Genomic DNA, 23,487 nt, shown 5'->3' with positions numbered 1-23,487 from the left:
CTTGCTTTTATTCATTTTGTTCATTCACATATATGCTGAACATCAGTATTTCTATATACATACACACATATGCACATATCTCTCTAGATATAGCTCTGTAGATAGAGATATATCATCAGGGAAGAAAGGTGGTGGGGGGGAGAGAGAATGAGAATGAGAACAGGAAGCAAAGGCTATACCAAGTAGGTATATGTGAAGAAATGCAGGGTGTCCCATAACTCTTAATGCAACTTACACTCCACTAAGATTTCCACTAAAACTTTTAAGTTATCAAATAATTCCTTTACTATAATGATGAGTTTGTGCATTTCTGCTCCCACATTTTATTCTCCCAATAATTTTTACACTAGTTAATTTTTGACTTCTTCATGATGATGTACCTGAATATCACTCAGTAATTTCCTTCTGTGGGAAAGAACCAGTCTATGATTCAAATGGAAATAACAATACATTTTCACAGAAAATATTCAGGTCTATTTTTAATTTTTTAATTAGAAAAAAGATCTAAACAATTAGGAGTCAACAGATAGCTCTGGGGAAAAATGTGAACATTATATTGTTTTTATTTGAATTTTAAAATGTATTATTTTAAAAATTATTTAACTTGTATTAATTTGTAAAATTTTTAGTAAGCTGATATAAGTTCTAATGCTTTTTGTCTGTATACACAAATATAATTGTACTATTTGAACTATAAGTTAAATTACTATTTGGTTCAGGTAAGTATTGTGCTTGTAGCTCCAGTCACTAGGTGTAAGGTATTTAAATCTAAAGGCTTTTTTTATCCTATAATAACTCCATGGAAAGCAAATGCAGAGGGGAGGAATTGAAGGCTAATTTTTGAATGTTATATTTATTTTTCTCCAGTTTCATAGGTTTAATGCTAACAATAATAATAATGGAAATAACATTTCAGTCATGTTATGGATTAGGGTATTAATTTTCTCAATAATTTTAGTGGTGTTTTAGAGACTACATCTAATAGATTTTTGAGTTGTAGTGACAATCAAAATTTCAATTTATTTTTCAAAGTATTTGGAAAATAGAGCTTATAAAAGCAATTATTACTTTTTTTTTTCACTTTTCAATTATGCTGGGACACACTCAGATGTTTCTAATTACTAATTATTTCCTTCGAATTCTCTTTTTTTCCTCACTAGCCAGGCCTACAACTCCTCTTTCTGCAGGCACCATTGTCCCACCTCCAAGACCTACTTCCAGACCAAAGCTTACTTCGGGCAAGCTCAGTGGGATTAATGAAATAGTATGTATTTAATTTTCTAAAATTCTAGCACTGTTTTGATTTAAGACATGATTTTTCTTTGTCCACATGTGGCTGAACAACTACAAGTAGACAGATGTTCCTGAGTTGGTGTTATTAAGGTTGAAAGATCAATGAACTGTGACTGTAGAGATCTAGTCCCTGTGCTGCCACTTATTAGCTAAATAATGTTGGGGAAATCATTTCACGTAATTTGAAAAGTATAGAACTATAGGATGGTTAAGATCCCTTTCAGATGTAATATTCTCTGATTCTAGATGCTCAATCACCGTCATCTGAGGAGTGCCCACTTATTTAACTTAAATGTTTGGTATTCTCCTTTTAGGAATTGGGGAAATCTAAGAATAATTAAAGTCTTAAAAATAAAAAGCATGAAAAAACTTTTCTTTAGTATTTAGATCCCCACAGAAGCTGTTACAGTAGTCCTGTAACAGATTGCCCTTGAGATGAGGATATATTGTGTGTAGTTTGGACTTTGAGATCTGGTATCTTAAATGTTATCCTTAATCCAGATATACAAGTAGATATTTTTCATTAACCAAGAAGGAAAAAAAAATCACAACTTTATGTTGGGAATCCCAACAAAACAGATGATTCCTACAAGATAGCATAAAGCCTCATTTTACAAGTTAATTTGACTACAATACTTTTGGGTTTAGAATGTACAGGTGGAACTCAAAAATTCTTGGCTGAGGGATATAGAATACTACTGAGATAACATAGGGTTGGGGAAATTTTAAAGCAAATTACAGGAAGTTAAGTATATAGTATTCATATTTAATATTTCTTAGGGAAGATATTGCTAGGGTTGAAGTTTTTCCACAGAACCACTGTTGCCATTGTACGAAACAACCAATGTTTCATGAAACACAGTTTGACTGGTGGAGAGTATTTTCCAGGTGGGAAAATGAGTCCAAAGGCCTTTTTTTGCTCCACGAGCCCTATCTTTCACAGAAGCACTCTAACCATCAAAAGGGCTCATTTAGAAAACAGTAGCAAAGAATGAACAAAGCAAAAAGGACACTTGTGAAGAGTTATTATTCACATTTTTCATGAAGAAAGTACTCAGTGTTGCCTACTGTCAGTATGGAGTTAGGAAACAGTTGCAAAAGCACTATAAAGATATAAGACTTGACTTCTTATGTCTTGTTACAGACATGGAAATATCAAATGAATACAAGATGATTTATAATATTTGCTAAGTTGTGTGGTACCATAGATCGATGGATGGATAGATCGATAGATGTAGAGATTGATCGATTGATAGATGGATGGATGGAGATGGATGGATGGATGGATCAGTCAGTGGGTAGGTAGATGGATGAATGGATAGACAGACAGATAGATCAATTGATCTTTCTGACTCCGAGGCCAGCACAAAAGAGCTCGAGCACTGCGTATAAATCTTACATATATGTACTGTGTGCATATGAAAAAAACTGTATATACTGCCGAAGTTCTGCTGGCCTTGGAGTCAGAAGGAGTGACATTCAGCTCCCACCTCTGATACCTACTAGCTGTGTGACCCAGGACAAGTCACTCAACATTTCAGGCTCTAAGACTAAGTTACAAAGAGATGTAATTTGTGTCAGTGAAGCTCCTTGGTGATCTTCTCTAACTTTTGGCCAAGAAAATACCGTACATCTATAGAAACATAAAAAGTAAAGGAATTGTAGAACTGGAAAGGGTGGGACGTAAGAGCTCTTCATGTTACCTTAGTGTCATCAAACTCTCAATTAACCCAGATATCTAATCAGTTGCCAAATTTCTCATTGATACCTTTGAAACATCTTTCATTTACATCCCCTTTTCTCTATTTGTATAGCTACTGCTCTAGGTCAGATCTTCATCGTCTCTTGCCTAGACTATTACAGTAGACTTCTAATTAATCTCCTTGCCTCAAATCTATCCTCATCGCTGCCCATCTTCCACTTACTTGCCATTTAAACTTCTCTTTTTGGTATTTAAGGTCCAAACCTGGCCCCTTCTTACATTCGTAGTCTTCTACACTTTATTCTTCCTTCATTCTCTAGTCACGCTGGCCTTTTGCTATTCTTCCAACCAATTTCCTTGTCTTTGCACCTGCCGTCTCCCATGTCTGAAATGCTCTGCCTCCTCACTTCTGCTTCTTAGCTTCCCTAAATCCCTCTAAGAATTCAGCTTAAATCTCATCTTCTGTAAGAGATCTTTATCAATCCTCCCAACTACTAGGACCTTCCTGTGTAAGACTGTCTTCTGTCTACTCAGTATGTACCTTGTATATACCTAGCTATTTACATGTTGTATCCCCCATTAGAATGTAAGCTCTTTGGAGGCAGGGACTTCTTTTGCCTTTCTTTGTGTTTTTTTCCCTATCCTCCACTTTTCATCTTTCTTTCTTGTATTATATTCCCTCATTAAATTGAAGGATCCTTGAGGGCAGGTACTATCTTTATTATATTTGTATCCCCGGTGCTTAGCACTACACACTTGGTAAGCAGTTGACTGACTATATCTCAAAAATATATTTTAAATGACTATTTTAAAGTTTTTATATTTTTGTCCCTGCTGTCTTATAGAGAGTCCCCTGAATAAAGACTTTTTATTGGCAACTCAGTCATCACTATGAATATTGCTTATTGTCACATGTGGATAACAGAGCACCTACAGAGAGTTGAAGACAAAGGGCTAAATAAATGCTGACTCTTGGAAAGTGCGTTTCTTTAACAAGTTCTTGATATCAGCTCATTTATGCCTTTTCCGCAATATGCCTGAAACTTGGCTGCTTTTTTGCAATACTAATGAATCAAAAGCCAAGTCTTCTTGGTTTTTAGTATCATCTTCACAGCTGCCATTAATGTCTTGGATGAAGCTGACACATCAAAGAACATCATTTAGGATTTCTGAGCCATCAAAAAATAGATTAAATAGTACCACTCTGTGAATTTGACTGCATTCTTCTGTCTTCATTGCGCTAAATCTGCTGATGAGAGAAGTTCCTAGCTTGTGAACAGTCCAAAGACATATTCATGATTGGTCTTTAACCCTTAGTGTACCTCAGATGCAGACTCCTATTTTCTGGGTGAAAACCTATGAAAGACTGGTTCCCATAAAGTAAGGATGATATGTGGTTAGTGACGTTACTGTTATTTCAGGATAGACAGTCTTCTCAGCTCAGATACTAATAAATATCTTGAGAACAGCATTGACAAAAGGTCATTACGTTTTGGTTGGGGAGAAGGAGGCAAACTTTTTTCTAGAGATGGCAATGAAGGGGAAAAAAACTTTAATTTTCCAGTAAGCAAATTAATTGAAGCAACAAGTGGCTGTGCTTCAAAGGAAACTGTTCACGTGCAAGAAAAAGGATTACTACAAACCCTACTTAATCTGTTATAGGAAAGATATCTCCAAAATGAGGATTGTGCTTGACAATAAATCATAACAATGGTGACAGTAATACTGAGTGATACTTGGTTTATTGTGTATATCATTTTACAGGTAGGAATTTGTTGTATCGCCTTGTAAAACAAAGCATTGAGGGGTGAGGAACCAAGTATAAAGAAAGTGGGCAAGAGATCCCATTGAGCAGAGTCATTTGAAGGACTTTTACATGAGGCTGGAATGTAGATGACAAATAGATGAAAAGGGAAAAGGTTTTTGTGATACTCTTTTCATGGTCAGTTATAGTGGGGCCACTAAATCTAGACTAACAGAGAAAATGAAAATAGCATTAGAAGAAAACAAGAAACAGGGATAATAACTGTTCTAGATGAGTACACAATTTTAAGAGTACCTAGGGATTGATTCTAGAGTATATTTTTGTTGTTCAGTCATATCAGTCATGTCTGACTCTTTGCAACCCTATTTGGGATTTTCTTGGCAAAGATACTGGAGTGGTTTGCCATTTCCATCTCCAGCTCATTTTAAGATGAGGAAACTGAGACAAACAGGGTTGAGTGATTTGCCCAGGGTCACACAGCTAGTAAATGTCTGAGGCCAGATTTGAACTCAGGAAGATGAGTCTTCCTGACTCCAGGCCTGGCACTCTATCCACTGCATCACTTAGCTGTCTATCTTGTAATTACTTTTGTAATTTTGTAAAGATCTTTGCAACCCTTCCCATCACTCACTTTCCAGAAAAACTTGGTTAACCTAAAACAGGGGTGGGGAACCTGCAGCCTTGAGGCCACATGTAGCGCTCTAGGTCCTCAAGTGCAGGCCTTTGACTGATTTGTTCTGTGAAGTTTGGATTCAGTCAAAGGGCCACACTTGAGGACCTAGAGAGCCATGTGTGACCTCCAGGCTGCAGGTTCCCCACCCCTGACCTAAAAGGTCAAATCTCATTAATTTAAATTATTACAGCAACTCCGGTGGCCTGAAGACTACTCCCATCACATGAGAGCCTTTCTCTTGTGACTTTGTGACTTGAATCATATTTTGGCCGTGGTAAAGAGGCTTTCAGAAGGGGAGGTCCAAATGATGTAATCTCAATTCCATCTTATCCATAGCCAATCAGAAAAAGAAACACCTATGTTGCTCAAGATTTTGCTCAGTCATCTTGCTTATTGTCATAAAAGATCCTGTTAGCCCTCACTCAAGGTCTTTGGTCATCAAGAGAAACCATTGACTTAATTTATCAGTTGCTGCTAGCCTATTTGATAAATTGATCGTGCTTGAAACTTTGTCTCTCAGTTTACCTTAATTTCAATCACAACAGTGCCAGAGGTAGAAAAAAAAGACACTCACCAGTGACAGGGCGGGCAGCAAGATGCCCATGTGGACCCTAGTTTTTTGGTAGATTTCTACCTGGAATATAAAGCATGATTTGAAGCTAGCTATATGTAGTGGGTTAGGTTAGTTAGCAGTTACCGACCAGCTGGGATAGGGCTGAGATACATAAATGAGTGGATTAACTCCCCTAGAGAGTGAGGTCATGGCCTCCGGAAATCAGGTCCACAGGTGGGAAGAAAAATCAGGCATTGGAAAGGTAGATGACAAGATGCCTATGTAGGCCCTGGTTTCTTGGATTGCTGGATGGATGAAAGCTTGTTGTCCAGACTATCATATATACAGTTCAATGGACATTCTGTAGAATTCATCCCTCAGTACATGTATCTTGGACAGACACTGGAAATTGACCATGAACTGGACCCACAATTGAAGAGGAGGAAAACAGGCTGGATTGCCTTTGGGAAATTACATGGTCCTTTTATTGACCCCCAAACTTCACCTTGAAACAAAGGTTAATCTTTTTAAATACCAATCTTCTTCCGTTGATACTTGATTTTGAGTGATAGACTGTTCTCTGAAGAATTGGAGGACCACCTGAAGACAATAGAGATGCATGGTGTGTGATAAGTGGAAGAAAAAAAAGATGAGCCAGTCACATATAGTGAGGGACAGCCAGTTGCTGGCCCACATACTCCATTGATATTCACGCAGTGTCAAGAGAATGCAAGGAAGGCAGTAGCACTTTGGATGGACTCCTGTGGTGAATTTTTGGGAGGATGTATGTGAAAATCTCCCAGAATGGGAAGACATGGTTGAGTTGTTTTCTGCATTGTTAGAATATGAAATCTATGACATGTTGATGAGATCATGGATTCATTGGAGTATTAGAATGTTATAGAAGATGACCATTTTTTTTTACCAAGGGAGTAAAATATAATAAAAGCACTTGTAACTGAAACCTCCCTACATTGCTGGTGGTGGGACAATTGAAGAACTGCCTTTCAGATTAATTGGACCTTTTCAGCATCTATGGTTTTATAGAGGGAACATAGTTGGACCCAGGGCTCATCTGAATCTGTGTAATAAGCTATGTTATAATCAAGTTCCTTTGTATTTAAACATACAAGTAAGGGGGAAAAAAATCTGTTCTCACCATAGTGGAGTTAAGTCCAGTAATACAGCCTGTCATGTGACTTTAATATTTTGTAAAGTTTAAACATAGAGGTTTTAGTGTTTTGACATTTAATATTTTGTTTTGAAGCCCAGGCCATTTAGCCCACCAGTGACTTCTAATACCAGTCCACCTCCTGCAGCACCTTTAGCACGGGCAGAAAGCACCTCCTCCATATCCTCATCTGCTTCACTGAGTGCAGCTAATACACCGACAATAGGTAAGTAACTCAAAGATCGAGGCAAGTGATTTGTTACATCTTCTCTTACTTTAAAAAAAAATGTAAACTTTTAAATAATTTCTCTTCTGAGTCTGAAATTTTAGTATTTAAAATGTAACCAAGATTTAATTTATTGAAATTCAGGTTTTGAAGTAGAAGTTTTTATCCAAAAAATTTGCTTTTCAGTGTTAATCCATCATCATATCTGATATATCTGCCTGGCTAGACTTTTATTTAAATGTGAAGGTTTAGGGAAAAAATCACATTCATATTGTTCAATAGTAAATGTAGGTAAAACATTGAAAATTTCATATTCAGCCTAAGAAAATATAGTACAAGCAAAAATATAAAATTATTTCCTAAAAAGTAAGTGTAGCTCTGTATCTATGGGAAGTATGTGTATATTCTTCCTAAATTTGGCATATATAAAAGCGTAGGGCTTTTTCCAAGTTTTATACATTTGTATCTTACTGTAGACTAACAGGGTATCTTTTTATTTTTGATGAATTTTTAAAAATAACTTTTTAAAAAATAGATTTTTATAGGATTAATAATTTTCATATTTATAAAAATTTAGGTTGGGCTTAACAGAAGTCAGGCTGAAAAAATGTCTTTACTTATTTTCTATTATATTTTAATTAGCTTTTTTCATGGAAATAGAGCTATGTGGTGAAAATCTGTGAGCAGTTACTTTTGTAAATAATTAGGGAAAAGGTGAGCAATAGGAGATGGGTGACAGTGATGAAGGTAAGTAGCTTTATATGTATTTTTTGAGTCAGAGATTTTTATTAGGTTTAAAAAGTGGAACCTCTTGCTGAATAATTATTTCTGTATAGTTTTTAAATTTTGATTCCTTTTGCCCTTGAAATTGTTTTGCTTTCCTGCAATATTTTGTTTTATTTAAATATGTTAGAAGATGATAATTTCATTGGAATTCTCTCTGAAATTGAAAAGCAGTCTGAGACATCATCAGGTATTGTACCAGAAAAAAAAATTACATGTTAACTAATTGTCCTAAAATATACTTAAAATACTTGTACTTTGTGGCCTAACCATTCCTTTTCCAGCAATGCGTGGTGTCATAGAAATAATGTATAATTCTGAAGTTTAATAACCTCAATTTTATATTTATAATGTTTTGTCAATGTTCCAGGATCCATTGAAATTTGGAATCTAAATTACAAAAACTTTCGACTTAGTGCATTACTTAAGTGCAAGCTCTTTCCTTTTCCCTAAAATTATGATGAACATTTGACATATTAATAACATTGCATTTTAACAATTTCACCAGAATTTCTATTTCAACACCTTTTTTATAATGGATTTATTAAAATGAATACACTGGGAGAAAAAAATAAATGCCTTGTATCACATTTCTTAACTACAGGACCTAGAGATAAAATATAACCTCTGGCCAATCCCCTTTGTAGTTAATTAACAAGTAAGAAGAAGTAGAGAGTGGAGGAAGGGGAGGTATCATGTACATATTATCTTGATGCCCTTTTCCAACTATCTGAGCTCTTGGATCATATTTTGTGTATTGTTTTATTTTGATACAGTATTTGAAAGGTCAGGTAGAGAGAAGCTAGGTAAATAGGTGCTACTTTATAATGGGACAAAAAGGAATAAATAGTGCAACTACCCTAAGCTCAGTTTTCATTTATGATGCAAACAGTAGACAGTCAAGTTATTTTGTTAGAGAGAACAAAGAGAACTGCTGTTGGTAAGATTTTTTTCCCCACTGGACATGAAGCATCTTGGTTGTATTCAACTGTTCTTTGTAATATGGTTGTTGAAGTAGGATTTTTACCTGTGTCATGTTTGCTCGTTTCTTTCAAATCAAGGTTCTCTAGCTCTACTAAAAATGGTAGCTTGTGCTAGGCTAAAAGTAAAATGAGCTAAGGGCAGCTTTTACCGACAGTGGGATGGGTTGAAGCAAACAGCTGGACCTAAAATATTGAAGTCCTGGGCCCTGCCTTCTGAGGGTTCATTTATAGTAGGGGAGCTCCTTATTTGCCTCAGGCTTAGGAGCTCTAGCTTTCAACTCATGGTATATTCAGAATATTTTCAGAGAAACATCAGTGTCAGCAATAAATGTCTCACTGAGTTGGGTTATTACAGTGTTTCTTTTGAACAAAATAATACATAATTATAAGAATCTTGGGTAATAAAGGTAAGATTACCTGTTATAAATATGAAAAAACCTATTACTTAGCAAAAGTAATTAAAAAGAGAATGATTTTGTAAGTTTCTTTTGATCCTGGATATGTCAAAGCAGTAATAATTGTTATCCTTTCATACCTGTAAGTTATTTGTGAGGGTGATTTAAGGAAAAGCTTTTTAGCATACAAATTCTTAATATTGAATTATATACTTGATGTGAGAGTAGGAAGCAACAGTGTAGTTCCTGTTTCCTTCAAAGCAAACAGCCCTTAATTACTGCTCCTCCACGGGCTTATTAGGACAAGAATTGAAGGGGACATGTCGTGCTAGCTGCATATGGGACTCAGGGGGATCTGCTATCTTTTTCCTTGAGAGATTGGTTCCCCTTATGCCTTGTTGTTTTCATGTTAAATTCAGAATCACTTTTAATTTTTGGCCATCTAAAATTAGAGAGGGCAAAAAATATTCAGCACTTTTCCCCCCAAATGTTTTGATTGTACTAAGTACAAAATGCATGTTTTTGAACCATGGAGTGAAGAGTTTGGCCTCATTTTCCTCCCTTTTCAAAACCTGTATCAATTAAAGCTTTAAAGTGTTAATTTCTGCCTTCATTTTTCATTTCCCTCCAACTTTTTTCCCCATTAAGATTGTAGATTTTGACAGAAGGCAATATTTGTGAATTGTTAAGGTTTTTACATTTAGAAGACACTTAAGCAGTTCTTCTTATCTTTGTATTTTCTAAACATTGAGTTTCTGTGAATTGGATGTTAACTTTTTGTTCAAAATTTAGACCATCTCCACTTTGTAAAAAACCACCTTATTCTTCATAGCATCATTGCCACTTTTTTTCCACCCTTAACAAAGGGGCAGAAAATACTGATAGAAGAGGTTGTCACCAAAGTTAACATCCTGGGTTTCTCAGAGGTAGTCTTGGTTCTGCAATATAGATAATCTATCTGATTTTAACAAGAATTATTTTATAAAACAGAATATTGTTTCTAAAGGTCTTATCTATATGACCTTTTAGGTATATAGGGGTTCAGTTTGTTTATAAAGTGGCTTATAAGAATTAACTTCCCAGGCATTTGACCTAGAATATTAGTACTATGTTAAAAATCCTTTAAAAGAAGAAATGTTAGTTTTAGAGGCAAGATATATTGAGGGTCCAATAAAAAGCCTTACTCCTACTCACAAGGAGCTTACCATCTGGTGAAGGCAAAGGATTTAGAGACGATATATAATGGGTTTATAGTGGTAGCCTAGCAGTAACAGATTCTGTTAAGTCTTCTCTCTGTTGTGCTTATGGTCTTTGTGTTATCACTAAGTATCATGTGATAAAATGAAGTTATTTTTTGCTAAAGAAAAATGTGATACCAATAGGACAGGGATAAATTAGGACCATCAGGTTATATTTTTACCCTTTTATAATTAACTAGTTTCTTAAGCTGGATGTATTTATCATCCAAATCATCGTTCTCCACTTAGAGAGACCTTGAAATATGAAAATTTAACTTGTTCAGTTTCTGCCTACTGGTATTTAGAGAGATTTAATTTCTGTTTTCTTTAACTGTGTTGGTTTTATAACATTTCATCTTTTTAAAAATACTCTTTTTAACTGTGATTTATTATTTTTCCCCTTTGTGTCTTTATAGTCTTTCACATTAAAAAGAAAAATCACTGTGTCAGATTGCTTGGTTTCGTCTTTTCTGATTTATATTTTTGTCAATGAGTATTTTTTATAATCCACATTAATGCTTTGGAGTTCACTAAAGCTTAACGATAAAGATCATTTGTGGCAACTTACTAAGATGAATTAAACATATGATTTATGTTTATTTTAGGTGTTTCACGTGGTCCCAGCCCTGTCAGCCTTGGAAATCAGGACACCTTACCTGTTGCAGTAGCCCTAACAGAATCTGTCAATGCCTACTTTAAAGGAGCAGATCCCAGCAAGTTAGTCAATTCTTTTTTACTTTGGAAATTGTATTTTGAATATAGTTTGATTATTTGTATTTTTGTTGTTGTTTAACTTTTTGTAAATTAGATTTTTAAACTAGATTTTCTAGTGATTTCATTGGTATTAGAAACTTCCCCTGTGAGGAATTCCCTCTACCAACACCGATCTTCACATGTTTTGTAACTGATGTCGTCTTGGAGACTAGCCAGGGGCACTAAAAGGTTATTCAATGACTTGCCTAGGGTCCCATAGTCAGCATGGGTTAGAGACAGGTTTTGGACCCCAGGTGTCCTATCTCTAAGGCCACTATATCCCATTGCCTCTCATTTTATCATTTTAATTATAATAAACCATTTCATGTTCAGAATTGCCAATGAAATCAGTCGTGGATTTTCCTTAAATTATCCATACTCTTGACCAGTCCTCCCTTTGCCTAACATCACATATTTGTAGGCCAGCCAGGGTTGTGCATACAGTATAGCTCTGGAGGAGAATCAGTGTGGCTGGCTTACTGCATGGGAATGTAAGTTTTGATCTATTGCTGGTAAAACTGTAAACTTCCCAGTAGATGTGTGATGTACTTGCTTTATGTAAAGACTCTTACCATGGAAGCTTTGTCTTCTTTCTTTAAGGAGTTATATCTTCCTTGGGAGTATGGTCCCATGTTTTGTGGAGGTGGTTCTTATTAGTATTATTTCCAGTTTTATTGTTACTTGCATTTATGCTTGCAGTTATATCTCAAGAAATGACAGATGAACAAACAAGGTCATTTCCCCCACACTGTAAAACTCTCAATTGGAATTACTTTTATGATACAAATTGACAAGACTTTCAACTACAAATATCAAGAAAATATTTTTTATATACGAGTATTTACCCAAGTTTGCTTTAGATAACTTTAGAAAGAACTGCCATTTAAAGAAATTCTCTTTTACATTGTTTTTCAGGTGTATTGTAAAGATTACTGGTGAGATGACAGTGTCATTTCCAAGTGGAATTATTAAAGTGTTTACTAGCAATCCCTCTCCAGCTGTACTCTGCTTCAGAGTTAAAAATACAAGCAAACTCGAGCAGATTCTTCCAAATGCACAGCTCATATTCAGGTTTTGTATACTTTACTTATCAAAAAAAAGATTTAAAATGTGATTTCCTTATTTTTTCAAGTAAACTCTTTTAGGCTTTGAAATAGTTGGCTTAGATGTGAAATGTCTTATAATATTTAAGTAGGAATCAAAGTCCACAATTGTACTTCATTAGCCTTTATTCTGGTTTGTGAATACCTCTTCTCTGTGACACTCTTTACAGACACCACAGGCTTCCCCCCACACCCTTAAAAATCATCCTTTTTGTGCAACTCCCCCCACCCCACCCTTTTTTGAACCTGTTTTCACTGTTATGACAAGCTCCCTCCTTCCATGCTACTTTTCAGTCTTACCCTATGGTTCCTTTTCCAGTGGGCTTTCCTTTTACTTACAGATTAATCATGTAATTACTGTTTAAAATACAAATGATAAATAAATTTCTCTTCAAACGAAACTCTTTCTTTTCTTCATATCTTAATGCTTGCATATAGTGATCCATCACAGTGTGATTCCAGTGCAAAAGATTTTTGGATGAACATGCAAGCTGTCACTGTCTACCTCAAAAAGCTAGCTGAGCAAAATCCATCTGCTTCCTATTATAATGTGGATGTGTTAAAATATCAGGTAATTGTATTTCCTTTTCTATTTTACAGAACAATTTAAAGAATTTTGCACCCATGTTAAACTGACTGAAGTATTTTGATAAAAAATTTTAAGTCATAAAGACAATCAAGAAAATTTTGCATCTGCATTACTAAATTAGCTAGCAGAATAAAATGTTATGATAAATATTGGTGTATCATGTCTTCTCCTTTCACCTGTATACGTTTCAGCACATTCTTTTGGCTGTCTTGCAGCCCATCTGGGATTGTGTTTACTTGTACACGTTGTTGCTTTATTAAAAGATATTTTCTGTAAGTCCTCGCTAGGGAAAAATGGCTCCAGGATTATCAAAATGCCTTTTATCAAGCCATCAAATTCAGTTAACTTTGATATTGAGTAATTTTAACATTGGCCACAATGGCAACACATTCTAATATGATAACTGTCGAGTCAATATTTATTCTGTTGCTATACATTAGTACAGTGAAAGGTTGAGAATAGGAAATAAGAATCAAAACGTTGAGTTTTGCTGTGTCCCTGGCTTACTCTGCCACGACCTGGGTTTTTTCTTCTTGTTTTTGTTTTTTTTTGGGAGGGGGGGAAGGCAGGGTAATTGGGGTTAAGTGACTTGCCCAAGGTCACACAGCTAGTAAGTATGTTAAGTATCTGAGGCTGGATTGGGTTTTTTCTTCTTTATGTGCCTTTTGAGTTCAGAAAGAGAAGACTCCTAGAATTAGAAGGAGCCTTAAAAATGATGTTCTCCCTAAAAATGAATCTGCTTCACTTTACTTTTCTAATGAATTACTTTACTGATTTATATTGGTATTACTGGTTAATTATGGTAATGAATTACTGATTTTTATAACTTACTTCTCTTTAAAAGGTATCATCAAATGGTATCCAGTCAACTCCTTTGAACCTTGCAACTTACTGGAAATGTAATGCCAGCACTACAGATGTTAGAGTGGATTATAAGTACAACCCAGAGGCTATGATTGCACCAAGTGTGCTTTCCAACATACAGGTGGTAGTACCAGTGGATGGAGGTGTCACAAACATGCAGTCACTTCCCCCTGCAGTATGGTAAATTAAATGCACTATTGACTTTGTGCCAAATTTCTCTTGTACTACTGGCATTACCCAAATTACAAAGGACTTAAGTTCCAAAAATTCATTTACAAGCAAGCTATCTGGAACCTGACCCTTGTTTTCATAGCAGCTTCTGCAGACATCCATTAAATCAGGCCTGCACAACCTGTGCCCCACAGGCCACTTTGGATCCACCAAAGGATTTCCTGTACATACAAAGGATGTTTTCCTCTACATTTTTCATAGGCTGCCTGAAATCCTCTGGTATGTAGCAAGTGGCTCAAAGGTCTAAGTGGCCCTCAAGCCACAGGTTGTGCAGGCCTGCATTAAATGCTTGTTCTGGGGTAAGCATAAAGGCTGCTTAGGTTCCTAAATTATCACACAAAAGCTTCTTTGACTAGATCTCTTCTATTTAGTGAAAATCATAGGGAGACCATGTGAGACTTTCTGACAATTAGAGGTGACTGAAAATGTAGGTTGCCTCCTTGGGTTTTACCCAGGTGTTTGAGACCCATCTGGGGATACTAGATACATATTTTCCCTCATTGCTGTTCAGTTCCATTCACTTCTTTTCTTTCATAGGTATTCCCATTCTGGTTGAGCTCCTACTTACTATAGAAAGAAGGAATGGCTTTATTGACACTGGTGGTTTTCAAGGGATGAGTACAGATAGGAGATGGAGGAACCCCCATAACTACTCTATTCACTGAGGCTTCAAAAGGGTCAAATTAGGGCCCAGAAGTGAAAGGGGCCATGGAGAGGGTAGGGCATTCTTGCCAGAAGCAGCAGTCACCAAAGGACTGTGATTCCAGCTAGTGAAAGTGGTGAAGGTGGAAGGTGGAAGTTGAATTGTTTAAGTAGGGGATTCCCCATACTTGTTAAACGAATTTGTAAAAAGAATTAATTATTATGAGCATGTAATAATAATATGTTGTCTTATAAGCCAAATGATGCTACTGACCAGAAAAATATAACTTTTAAGTTATTTTTTCAGTACTGATCATAGGATCGTAGATTTAGAGCTGAAAGCGACCTCAGAGGCCATCTATTCCAGCCCCTTCACTTTACAGATGAGTAACTGAAGCCCAGAGTGGTTAAGTGAGGTTAAGTGTGCCCAGGGTCACACAGGTAATAAATGACAGAGCTGAGAGTCCAAGTCTTCTGACTTCACGTTCATCATGCCATACTGCCTCAAATTGATGATAGATTTGTGTTACTTTCTGAACTTCTTTCTCTTTGTAACCAGTATCAGCTCAGGATAAATTAAATAGCTTGTATGTACTTTTCTAGCCTTGGAATAACAATATATTATCAGTTTGTACTAGTTGATAGACATTTCCACTCTATAATAGTAAACTTGGTTGTCATTGTAATTACTTAGCTTACAGTATTTTTTAAAATAGTCTTGTTGTATTCTTACTACAGGAATGCGGAACAAATGAAAGCTTATTGGAAGTTGTCGGGCATTTCAGAAAAATCAGAAAATGGAGGTAAGTAAGCGTATGGTTGTATTTTTTATTACAGTGTGAAGTCATTGGAATAGGTTGGATTTGTAAGGGCCCCTCAAGGCTGATGGTCTCTTCCTGAATCTTTGTGCCGCCAGTTCAGTTGGCTTCCGATGCAAGGGTGGGGCCTTCTGAGTCCTTGGGTGTATCCTTTTGACTGAGTCCAAGTTTTACTGAACAAATCCTTTTATTTAGGGGATTTGTTCTGTGAAGTTTGGATTTAATCAGAGGGCTGCACTTGAGGACCTAGAGGGCTACGTGTGGCTTGAGGCTGCAGGTTCCCTACCCCTGACGATGGGTGGCAGGCTTTCAGAGAGGTGAGGACTCACTCACTCATTGGCTATGAAATGCAGAAGGCCCACGGAGCTAATCAGTAGCAAAGCCAGGACTTAAACCCAGGTCTTCTGATTTCCAGGCCAGCTTTCTTTCCACTACTCCACGCTTTTCCCCACTATAATTCTGCTTTTGAAGGTGGTTTTTGTCTAAGCCTTTAATCAGTATTATTATTCTTTTAAAATACCGATTACCTGTGTAATATTAGGAGAAAATGTTATTTGTCACAAAGTTAAAAAAGTAGAACTGCTGGGTACAGTTCTCTCCCTTTGCCTAAATTAAACTGGTTTTAGTCATTTCTTAACTCCACTCACTTTTGTCATCTCAAAACTAATGAGAATTCACGTTGAATTTTCCCAGTGTTAATAATAAGCAATATTGGCCTAAACAAACCTCTACAAATTCCTGGGCAAGTCCCTTTATTGAGGGGCCACTTTATTTTACTGCAGCTGGGTGTCACAGCCCTCACTTCTTCTTTTTGGATCCAAAAGAGAAAGGGAGAATGTACCACTGGGTGTCAGCCTCTCCCCCACAGCCTCCCCCATTGTCTTTAACTTTCCGTGCAGGATGTAGTTGCGTATTGAGATAATTTAGCGTATAACTTGGGAGAACCACATGAACCCGGGGGAGTTTATAACCTTTTCTAATTCGGTTAGACAAATACTTATTATTGAATTGAATTTCTAATGAATGTGAAATTAACATGCACACTTGCCTTATTTCTCTGCTAAAGTAAGCCTGTTAAATTGGTTCAGCAGTTTCGCTAATTGCTGTAGCCTTTTATAGTTAAAAAATTTTTTAATATAATGTTTAACAATCTAGAACTAGAGTTTCCTTATTTCCTTACATTTTTGTGGGAAGTATACCTCATGTACACAGGTGCTAAGAGTCACAATTCTCTGTCTCAAAGAGTTGTTTGGAGCGCTGAGGAGCCAGTATGTGGTACGTGATGACAAAATCGTAGATTTATTTAGAGCTGGAAGGAACCAGTTTAATCCAGCAAATTCTGTTAAACAAATATTAGCTGCTTTCTGGGTGAAAAGCACCCCGATCTGTCTTGGCATCCCTTCCTCCCCTCCTCCAATTGCTCACAGTCAAGTAGGAGGGAAATATTTTCCTATATAACTAAAATACGCTATTATATGCTCTTAGTTATTACAAAAGAAACAAAATTTGTGCTTGTGAATTTTCTTTCATCTAGAAACCTTCAGAATTTCCTTTTGTTAAATATCAGAGTATATATGCCAGGTATTGAAAAATAGTCTAGTTAAGATTCTCTAGTAGCTTTAGTTAAGTTTTTAAAGTAACTCATTCCAAATTGCAGTCAAACAGAACTGTTCACCAGAAGCCTAGAATGTACTATTACATTTAGGGGAGCTTATAAAAGGATGAATACTAGTTAGGATTAGATATTTTGAACTTGTACATAACTGTGTTTCAAGAATAGTGTTTAAAATTTTTAAGGAGCCCTGGGTATTGATTGAAAAGACAAGTATAAATGAAATTGCCATTAGGTCTTCCTTTCCACTTGCTGATATGCTCTGCTAATCTGTAGAGGGATGGGATAGTTAGACTGGGCCAGTAAGGGAGAGGTTGAGGTTTCCAGCTTTTTGGACCTGTTCTAATATTCTCTATCAAAGATTGGTATCCTCTGGGACCAGACTTGTGTGAACTTTATTAAGCATTGATTATATACAAGACATTCTACTAGGTTTTGGGGATACAAAAACAAACAAAAAAGAAAGTTCTTATCCTCACGGAGTCCATGTTCTGGGGGAGATGAGGAAGCGATGCAGTATGCTCACAGAAAAGTATAGACAAAGTAATGTCTGAAGAGAGGGAGCACTGAGAACTGGTGGGTCTGAAGGGCTTCCATCAGAAGTGGTGCCTGAGCTGAACCTTGAAGGAAACCTGGGGCCAAGGGGGCAGAGCAAGTGTGTCCCAGGCAGACTGGCATAGGCCAGATTGGGTGGAATGTAGCTTGTGTGAAGGAAGCAGATAGGACTGAGATTGTGGAGGGTTTTAAAGGAAATGAATAGTGAAAAATCTACCTCCATCTCAGCATTCATCAAAATCACAATTTTTTTTTTTGGCGGGGGGAAGGCAGGGCAATTGGGGTTAAGTGACTTGTCCAAGGTCACACAGTGTGTCAAGTGTCTGAGGCCGGATTTGAACTCAGGTCCTCCTGACTCTAGGGCTGGTGCTCTACTCACTGCACCACCTAGCTGCCCCCTAAATCACAATGTTTTTTCCTTGACTTCTCCATCAGCACTAAATTGTTATACTTCTTATAATTTGCTATTTTTAAAATTTCATCCCATTTTTATGAATATAGTTTGTTTCTATATCACATTCATTTCTGAAAAATATCCCTTCCCTTTTCAGCTATCCAGTGAGTTATCCTCTGTAATAAAGATTAGAAGGGGGAAAAAGCAGTTCAGAAAAGCTAACCAACATATCCACTGCACTATTTCATGCCTCTAAACTGCCCCTTCTGCAATGAAGGGAGGTACATTTTCTTAACTCTTCAGTGGAGCCAAGCTTGGTTATGATAATAACATGACACTCCGATTCATTTTATTGTTCCTTCCACTTATGTTGTTGTGGTCATTAAGTATGTTGTTTTCTGGCTCTGCCTTAGTTCAGTGTGCATCAGTTTGTGTAATTCTACAGGGAGGGGCTCTGGATTTAAAATTTGTAGGTGTAGGGAACTCCCATTTAGGAAATATACTCAACCAGTACAGATCAGCTCTGCAATTTATGGTTTTATAAAGTTGCACTAACAAGTTAAATTTCTTGCCCCACTATCATAAAGTTGATATGTGTCAGATGTGGGACCTGACCCTGTCTTTTTGGGCTCTTTGGCCACAATGTCATGCCCACTTCTCTATAGAATAGAATGTAATCTTTAGTTCTGAAGACGCTTCAGGATCCTGTAGTGCCCCAGAATTAACATTATGAATCTCAGTTATATGTAATTGCACTAGAGTCCCTGTGAGAGATTTCTGGTTAATATAACATTAGAACAGCTTTTACTTTAATAATTGAAGCCTTTATTAGAAAGAAGTTAATGAAAGATTAGTGTTGACACAATACTTCCAAATTCCTAGTGAAGACTTATTACTAACCACCCCAATTAATAACTCACTAACAACAGTCATTACTCCCTTTTGACTTCTCCTGTTACTCCTTGTTTGTTCTTCCTTTAGTTGCCTTCTCCGACAGTCTTTACCTGGCTAGCTCACTCCTGTGCGCCTCCTTCAACACTCACCAAAAGTCAGGCAGGCAGGCTATTGTCTGGGAGTCCTGTCCAGGCGAGACTCACCTAGAACTCTCCTTAGAACTTACAAGAGTACTACTTGGTTATTTTATGAAAGTTAAGTTGGGTGCAGCTTGGCTCAACAGACTATGCTTTGGAAATGGCACAGCCAGTTGTTTATTGTTCATGTCCTGTGTTTCGTTACAGGTTCTGGATCTCTCAGAGCAAAGTTTGATCTTTCAGAAGGACCCAGTAAACCTACAACACTTGCAGTACAGTTCATTAGTGAGGGAAGCACCTTATCGGGTGCTGACATTGAGCTTGTAGGCACTGGCTATAGGCTGTCCTTAATGAAGAAACGATTTGCTACTGGTAAGTTGGGAGATTTTGATCCTTTTAATTCACTGAGTAAATATTTGCATGTTTTCTAGCTATTTCTAAACACCCTTCATACAAATTGAAATCAGAAGGCAAAGAAAGTTTTTAAAAAATTTTTTATGTGTCAGATCACCATTGGTATAAGATTACAATGTTCCTGAGGTGCCAAACAGAAGCACGTGTGAATAATTATTCACGCTCAGTAAATTGTATTCATTTTAGGCTAAACCTTCTTCTGGTGTCTGTATTTTAAACAGACGTGAACTTGAATTCTGTATCTTAATAACACAGAAATTTCCTTATTTGGGTTTTAACGCTACACTGCTGTGGGAATCATAATTGCGAAGAGTTGTTTGTATTTTCAGGACGATACCTGGCAGATTGCTGACGCCCCTGTGAAAATTGTTGGATCAAGGGAGTATAAACCTGCTCTTCTGCATTAACTGTACCTTCCAAACACTATCTTAACATATATTCGATGTATTTTTATCTTTGACCTACTTTGGAGCTGACTACAAAACCTAAAAATGCACTTTTAAAGTAAGTCGTTTGAAAGGAATAGCACTGAAGTGATCCTCAACACTGTAAATGATCAATATTCAGGAAATACATTTATTCAGATACTTAGTGAAATGAAATTTATATAGGCTGAAAGTCAAAATAACCAGTTGTGTATTAGAAGAAAATATGTTACGGCGTAAACATCAAACTTAAAAACTGAAGGAGAGCGAGCACAAAATGTTTTTAGCTTTCCATGAATTTTAAATTCCAAGGTAGTTTTGCAGGTTCATCTGTTTGATGTTGGATGCAAGCAAAGTTTGGGATACGGTCAGCTTAACCCACTCAGTCACATTGTGTCTACTGTGTGCCATCGAAGTATAGGCTCAGAGTTAGAGCGTGCTAAAACGATAATTTGATTCCCATAGAACATATATTAATAAAGTGTAAATGGTGTTTTATATAAGATTTTTTAAAAAAAATCCTCAAGTGCAATGTGTTTAAAAAATAAGCTTGCAAAGGACAGCAGAGAGACTTACTTCTGCAGTTAGTTAACTTTATGGAAGTTGTGATTGTTTTGATGAATTAATGCTGTAGATTTAATTTATTTTTATATGAATTGCATAATGTGTGCCTTTTAAAAAAACAACAGAACTGTGCCTGTCCACTTTGTGTTTATTAATGTGCCTCACTTCCTTTCTCAAAGTCTGGATCTTCCATTCAGAAACTTAGGATGGTTAAAGTTTTTCATGTAAAATACATGCAGTTTATAGTCCCTTTGGGATACAGAAGGGAAATTAGGATAACTGGAGGATGCTCTTTAGTTGCATTTTAAAATACTGGATTACTTCTTTGTGGCGTAATTGCAATAAATGTAGCTACTGTAAAGGGAAATACCTGATGCAGAATTTTTAATACGCTCACAGAAAAAAAAATACCTTCAATTATTTAATTGTAACCTCACCAAAGATGTGTGAATTTCAAAACATTCTGGAAAAAATAAAATGATAACCAAGTAACTGATTTTTAAATTGTAAATTTAGCATTTCCCTTTACTTTTTGTTCATTATTCAAGACTTAAGTCTTCATTGGCTGTGTGTTGTGAGCATAAATGTACTACATATGAGGAATAGCATTTTAGAAAGGCTTATCTCTGGCATCAGATGGAAAAGTACTGCCATTTGTGTTCATTTTAAGCAGGTGGAAAAAATTGCTCAATTAGTATATTGTTAATTGCCACACAGTAAAAATAGGATTTGGAGTGATGCATTTGCTTAACATTTCTTAAAGTAAGCTACTAACTTTATAGCACAACACCTAGCAGATTTACAAACAATGACTGATCAGATGTAAATGTACATGAAATTATGTATAATACTGAAAACCAGTGTCCTTCATTTACATAGTGGAAGCAATAATATATTGTGTTGTGTGCAGTTTTTATAAAACCACTAACTGGTCAGTTATGCTTTACAGAAATTAAGACCCATATTATCAGACATTTATGTGAATTCTTGTTACACACTAAATACAGCAGAAATGAAACACCTCACTGTTAAATAATATGTGCTTTTTTCTGTGCATTTATTATTAGAACAATTTTAAATAGATTTGACTGAAGCAATATACATCCATCATCTGCTAAAATGTTACTCTTTGCTAAGTGGTGAGCATAAATAATATAGACTTCCTAACTCCTCTTGTGCTACTTTAAATGCCAATTATGGTCTCTTACTGGAATCTGCCTTGCTGTCAGACTGCTTACTTGGGCAGTTAACATTTTATTATTGGAATCCAGACATTATTTTACCTGCCATGTTTGTTTTAAATCAAGTATTGCTTCAAAGTTCTAAATTAGTGGAATGGTTAAGTTTCATTACATTTAAACTACTAGAGTCTTCGTCCCATGTGTTGATACACGAATTTGTATTGGGTGCAGGTTACAATTTTGAAGCCATACAAGTTTATATGGATTTTTCACTATTAAAAGCCCATTAATGGTGTCAATGCCAGTAGATATCCATTGAGAAATGTATTTAGCAAGCTGGTCCTTGCTCTTACATACAGTGCTATACTTTGTAGCTGCATCTTAACCAAGAATTTGTAAACACGGAACTCTTAATGAATCTTAGTTTTTATGGATTGTTACTACTTTTGGTTGTAATTAGAACAATGCAAATCTATCTTACAAAAATTTGTAAATATTTTTGATTTTTTTTTCATATAATGTAAATTTTACATAAAAGTTGCACCCTTAATAAACGTGTAATATATAATTTATCAGCTGGTGTATTATTGTTTGTACTTTCATTTAAAAAAAACTCTTAAGCAATTGCAACAGTTATACTACATATCCAAAGATATGTCAAAAGGATGAATCATTACTTGTGATTTATATAGTCATTTCATAAGTCAAAGAAATTAAGATATATTTAGGTTTTAAAAAAAAAACTACAGTTATCCCTTCCACATCGTGACTTTCCCCATTGTGGTTTCAATATATTATGGGTTGGCATAAGAAATTAAATGAGAATTTTGGAGGAGTTTTGTGGAAGCTGCAGATGACCCATGAAGGCCAACAGGTGACACAGAGCCTATGACCAAATACTTAGCCAAAATTTTACAATAAGGCACTGTAAACACCTCATAAAAGAAAAAGAAAAAATTCAGACTTTTTCTCTGGTATGAAGGGAGGGCCAAAAAATTTTACACAGATTTTCCAGATCACAGGGGCACGACACCCCAACCTCCGCAATATGGAAGGGATAACTGTATCTTGTTTTTACATCACCTACATTTTTCAATACATCTTCCTACCCCAAGAATCCATATTTAATTTTAATTGGCCAAGTAGTGAATCTTCAATTTGGAATATAACTTCAATATGTAAACATTTTTAGTCACAAGCTAGTTTTTCTGAGTATTTATAGATTGTATTTACCCCTTTACTTGGCCTTCTCAGACATGCTAAGTCAGAGTTTCATGACCTAAAAAAGGAGAAGGGGAATTTGGAAGTATGTGTAATTGAAATTAAGGAGTGTTCCTATTTTATATATACAAAAGTCACACTAGAATCTAAGTGGATAATAATATATCACAAATATGAGTATAATTTCAGTATGCTTTTCAATTTCAGATGTTTTTTTAAAAATCGTAGAATGTAATAGTTTTAGAAAGTTTTACTAGGATTTTTGCCTGTACACTTGATTTTTTTCACCCATGATTTTTTGAAGATAA

The 23,487-nt window shown here is 35.9% G+C and overlaps 1 protein-coding gene across 2 annotated transcripts in view; it reads left to right on the top strand.

Moving 5' to 3' along the window:
* Positions 1-22,530, top strand: part of FCHO2 (FCH and mu domain containing endocytic adaptor 2) — a 138,077-nt gene extending 115,547 nt beyond the window's left edge. For both annotated transcript variants that reach the window (XM_036764115.1, XM_036764106.1), the window contains 9 exons: positions 1,161-1,264; positions 7,254-7,383; positions 11,388-11,499; positions 12,451-12,606; positions 13,077-13,209; positions 14,072-14,271; positions 15,703-15,767; positions 19,582-19,746; positions 20,118-22,530. In XM_036764115.1, the coding sequence (XP_036620010.1) occupies positions 1,161-1,264; positions 7,254-7,383; positions 11,388-11,499; positions 12,451-12,606; positions 13,077-13,209; positions 14,072-14,271; positions 15,703-15,767; positions 19,582-19,746; positions 20,118-20,140 (1,088 nt within the window). In that variant the 3' untranslated portion in view covers positions 20,141-22,530. The remainder of the gene's footprint in view (positions 1-1,160; positions 1,265-7,253; positions 7,384-11,387; positions 11,500-12,450; positions 12,607-13,076; positions 13,210-14,071; positions 14,272-15,702; positions 15,768-19,581; positions 19,747-20,117) is intronic.
* The last annotated feature ends 957 nt before the right edge of the window (positions 22,531-23,487 follow it).

Source organism: Trichosurus vulpecula, chromosome 1 (genome assembly GCF_011100635.1).
Source record: "Trichosurus vulpecula isolate mTriVul1 chromosome 1, mTriVul1.pri, whole genome shotgun sequence".
NCBI lineage: Eukaryota > Metazoa > Chordata > Mammalia > Diprotodontia > Phalangeridae > Trichosurus > Trichosurus vulpecula.
This window is presented reverse-complemented; position numbering and strand designations above follow the sequence as displayed.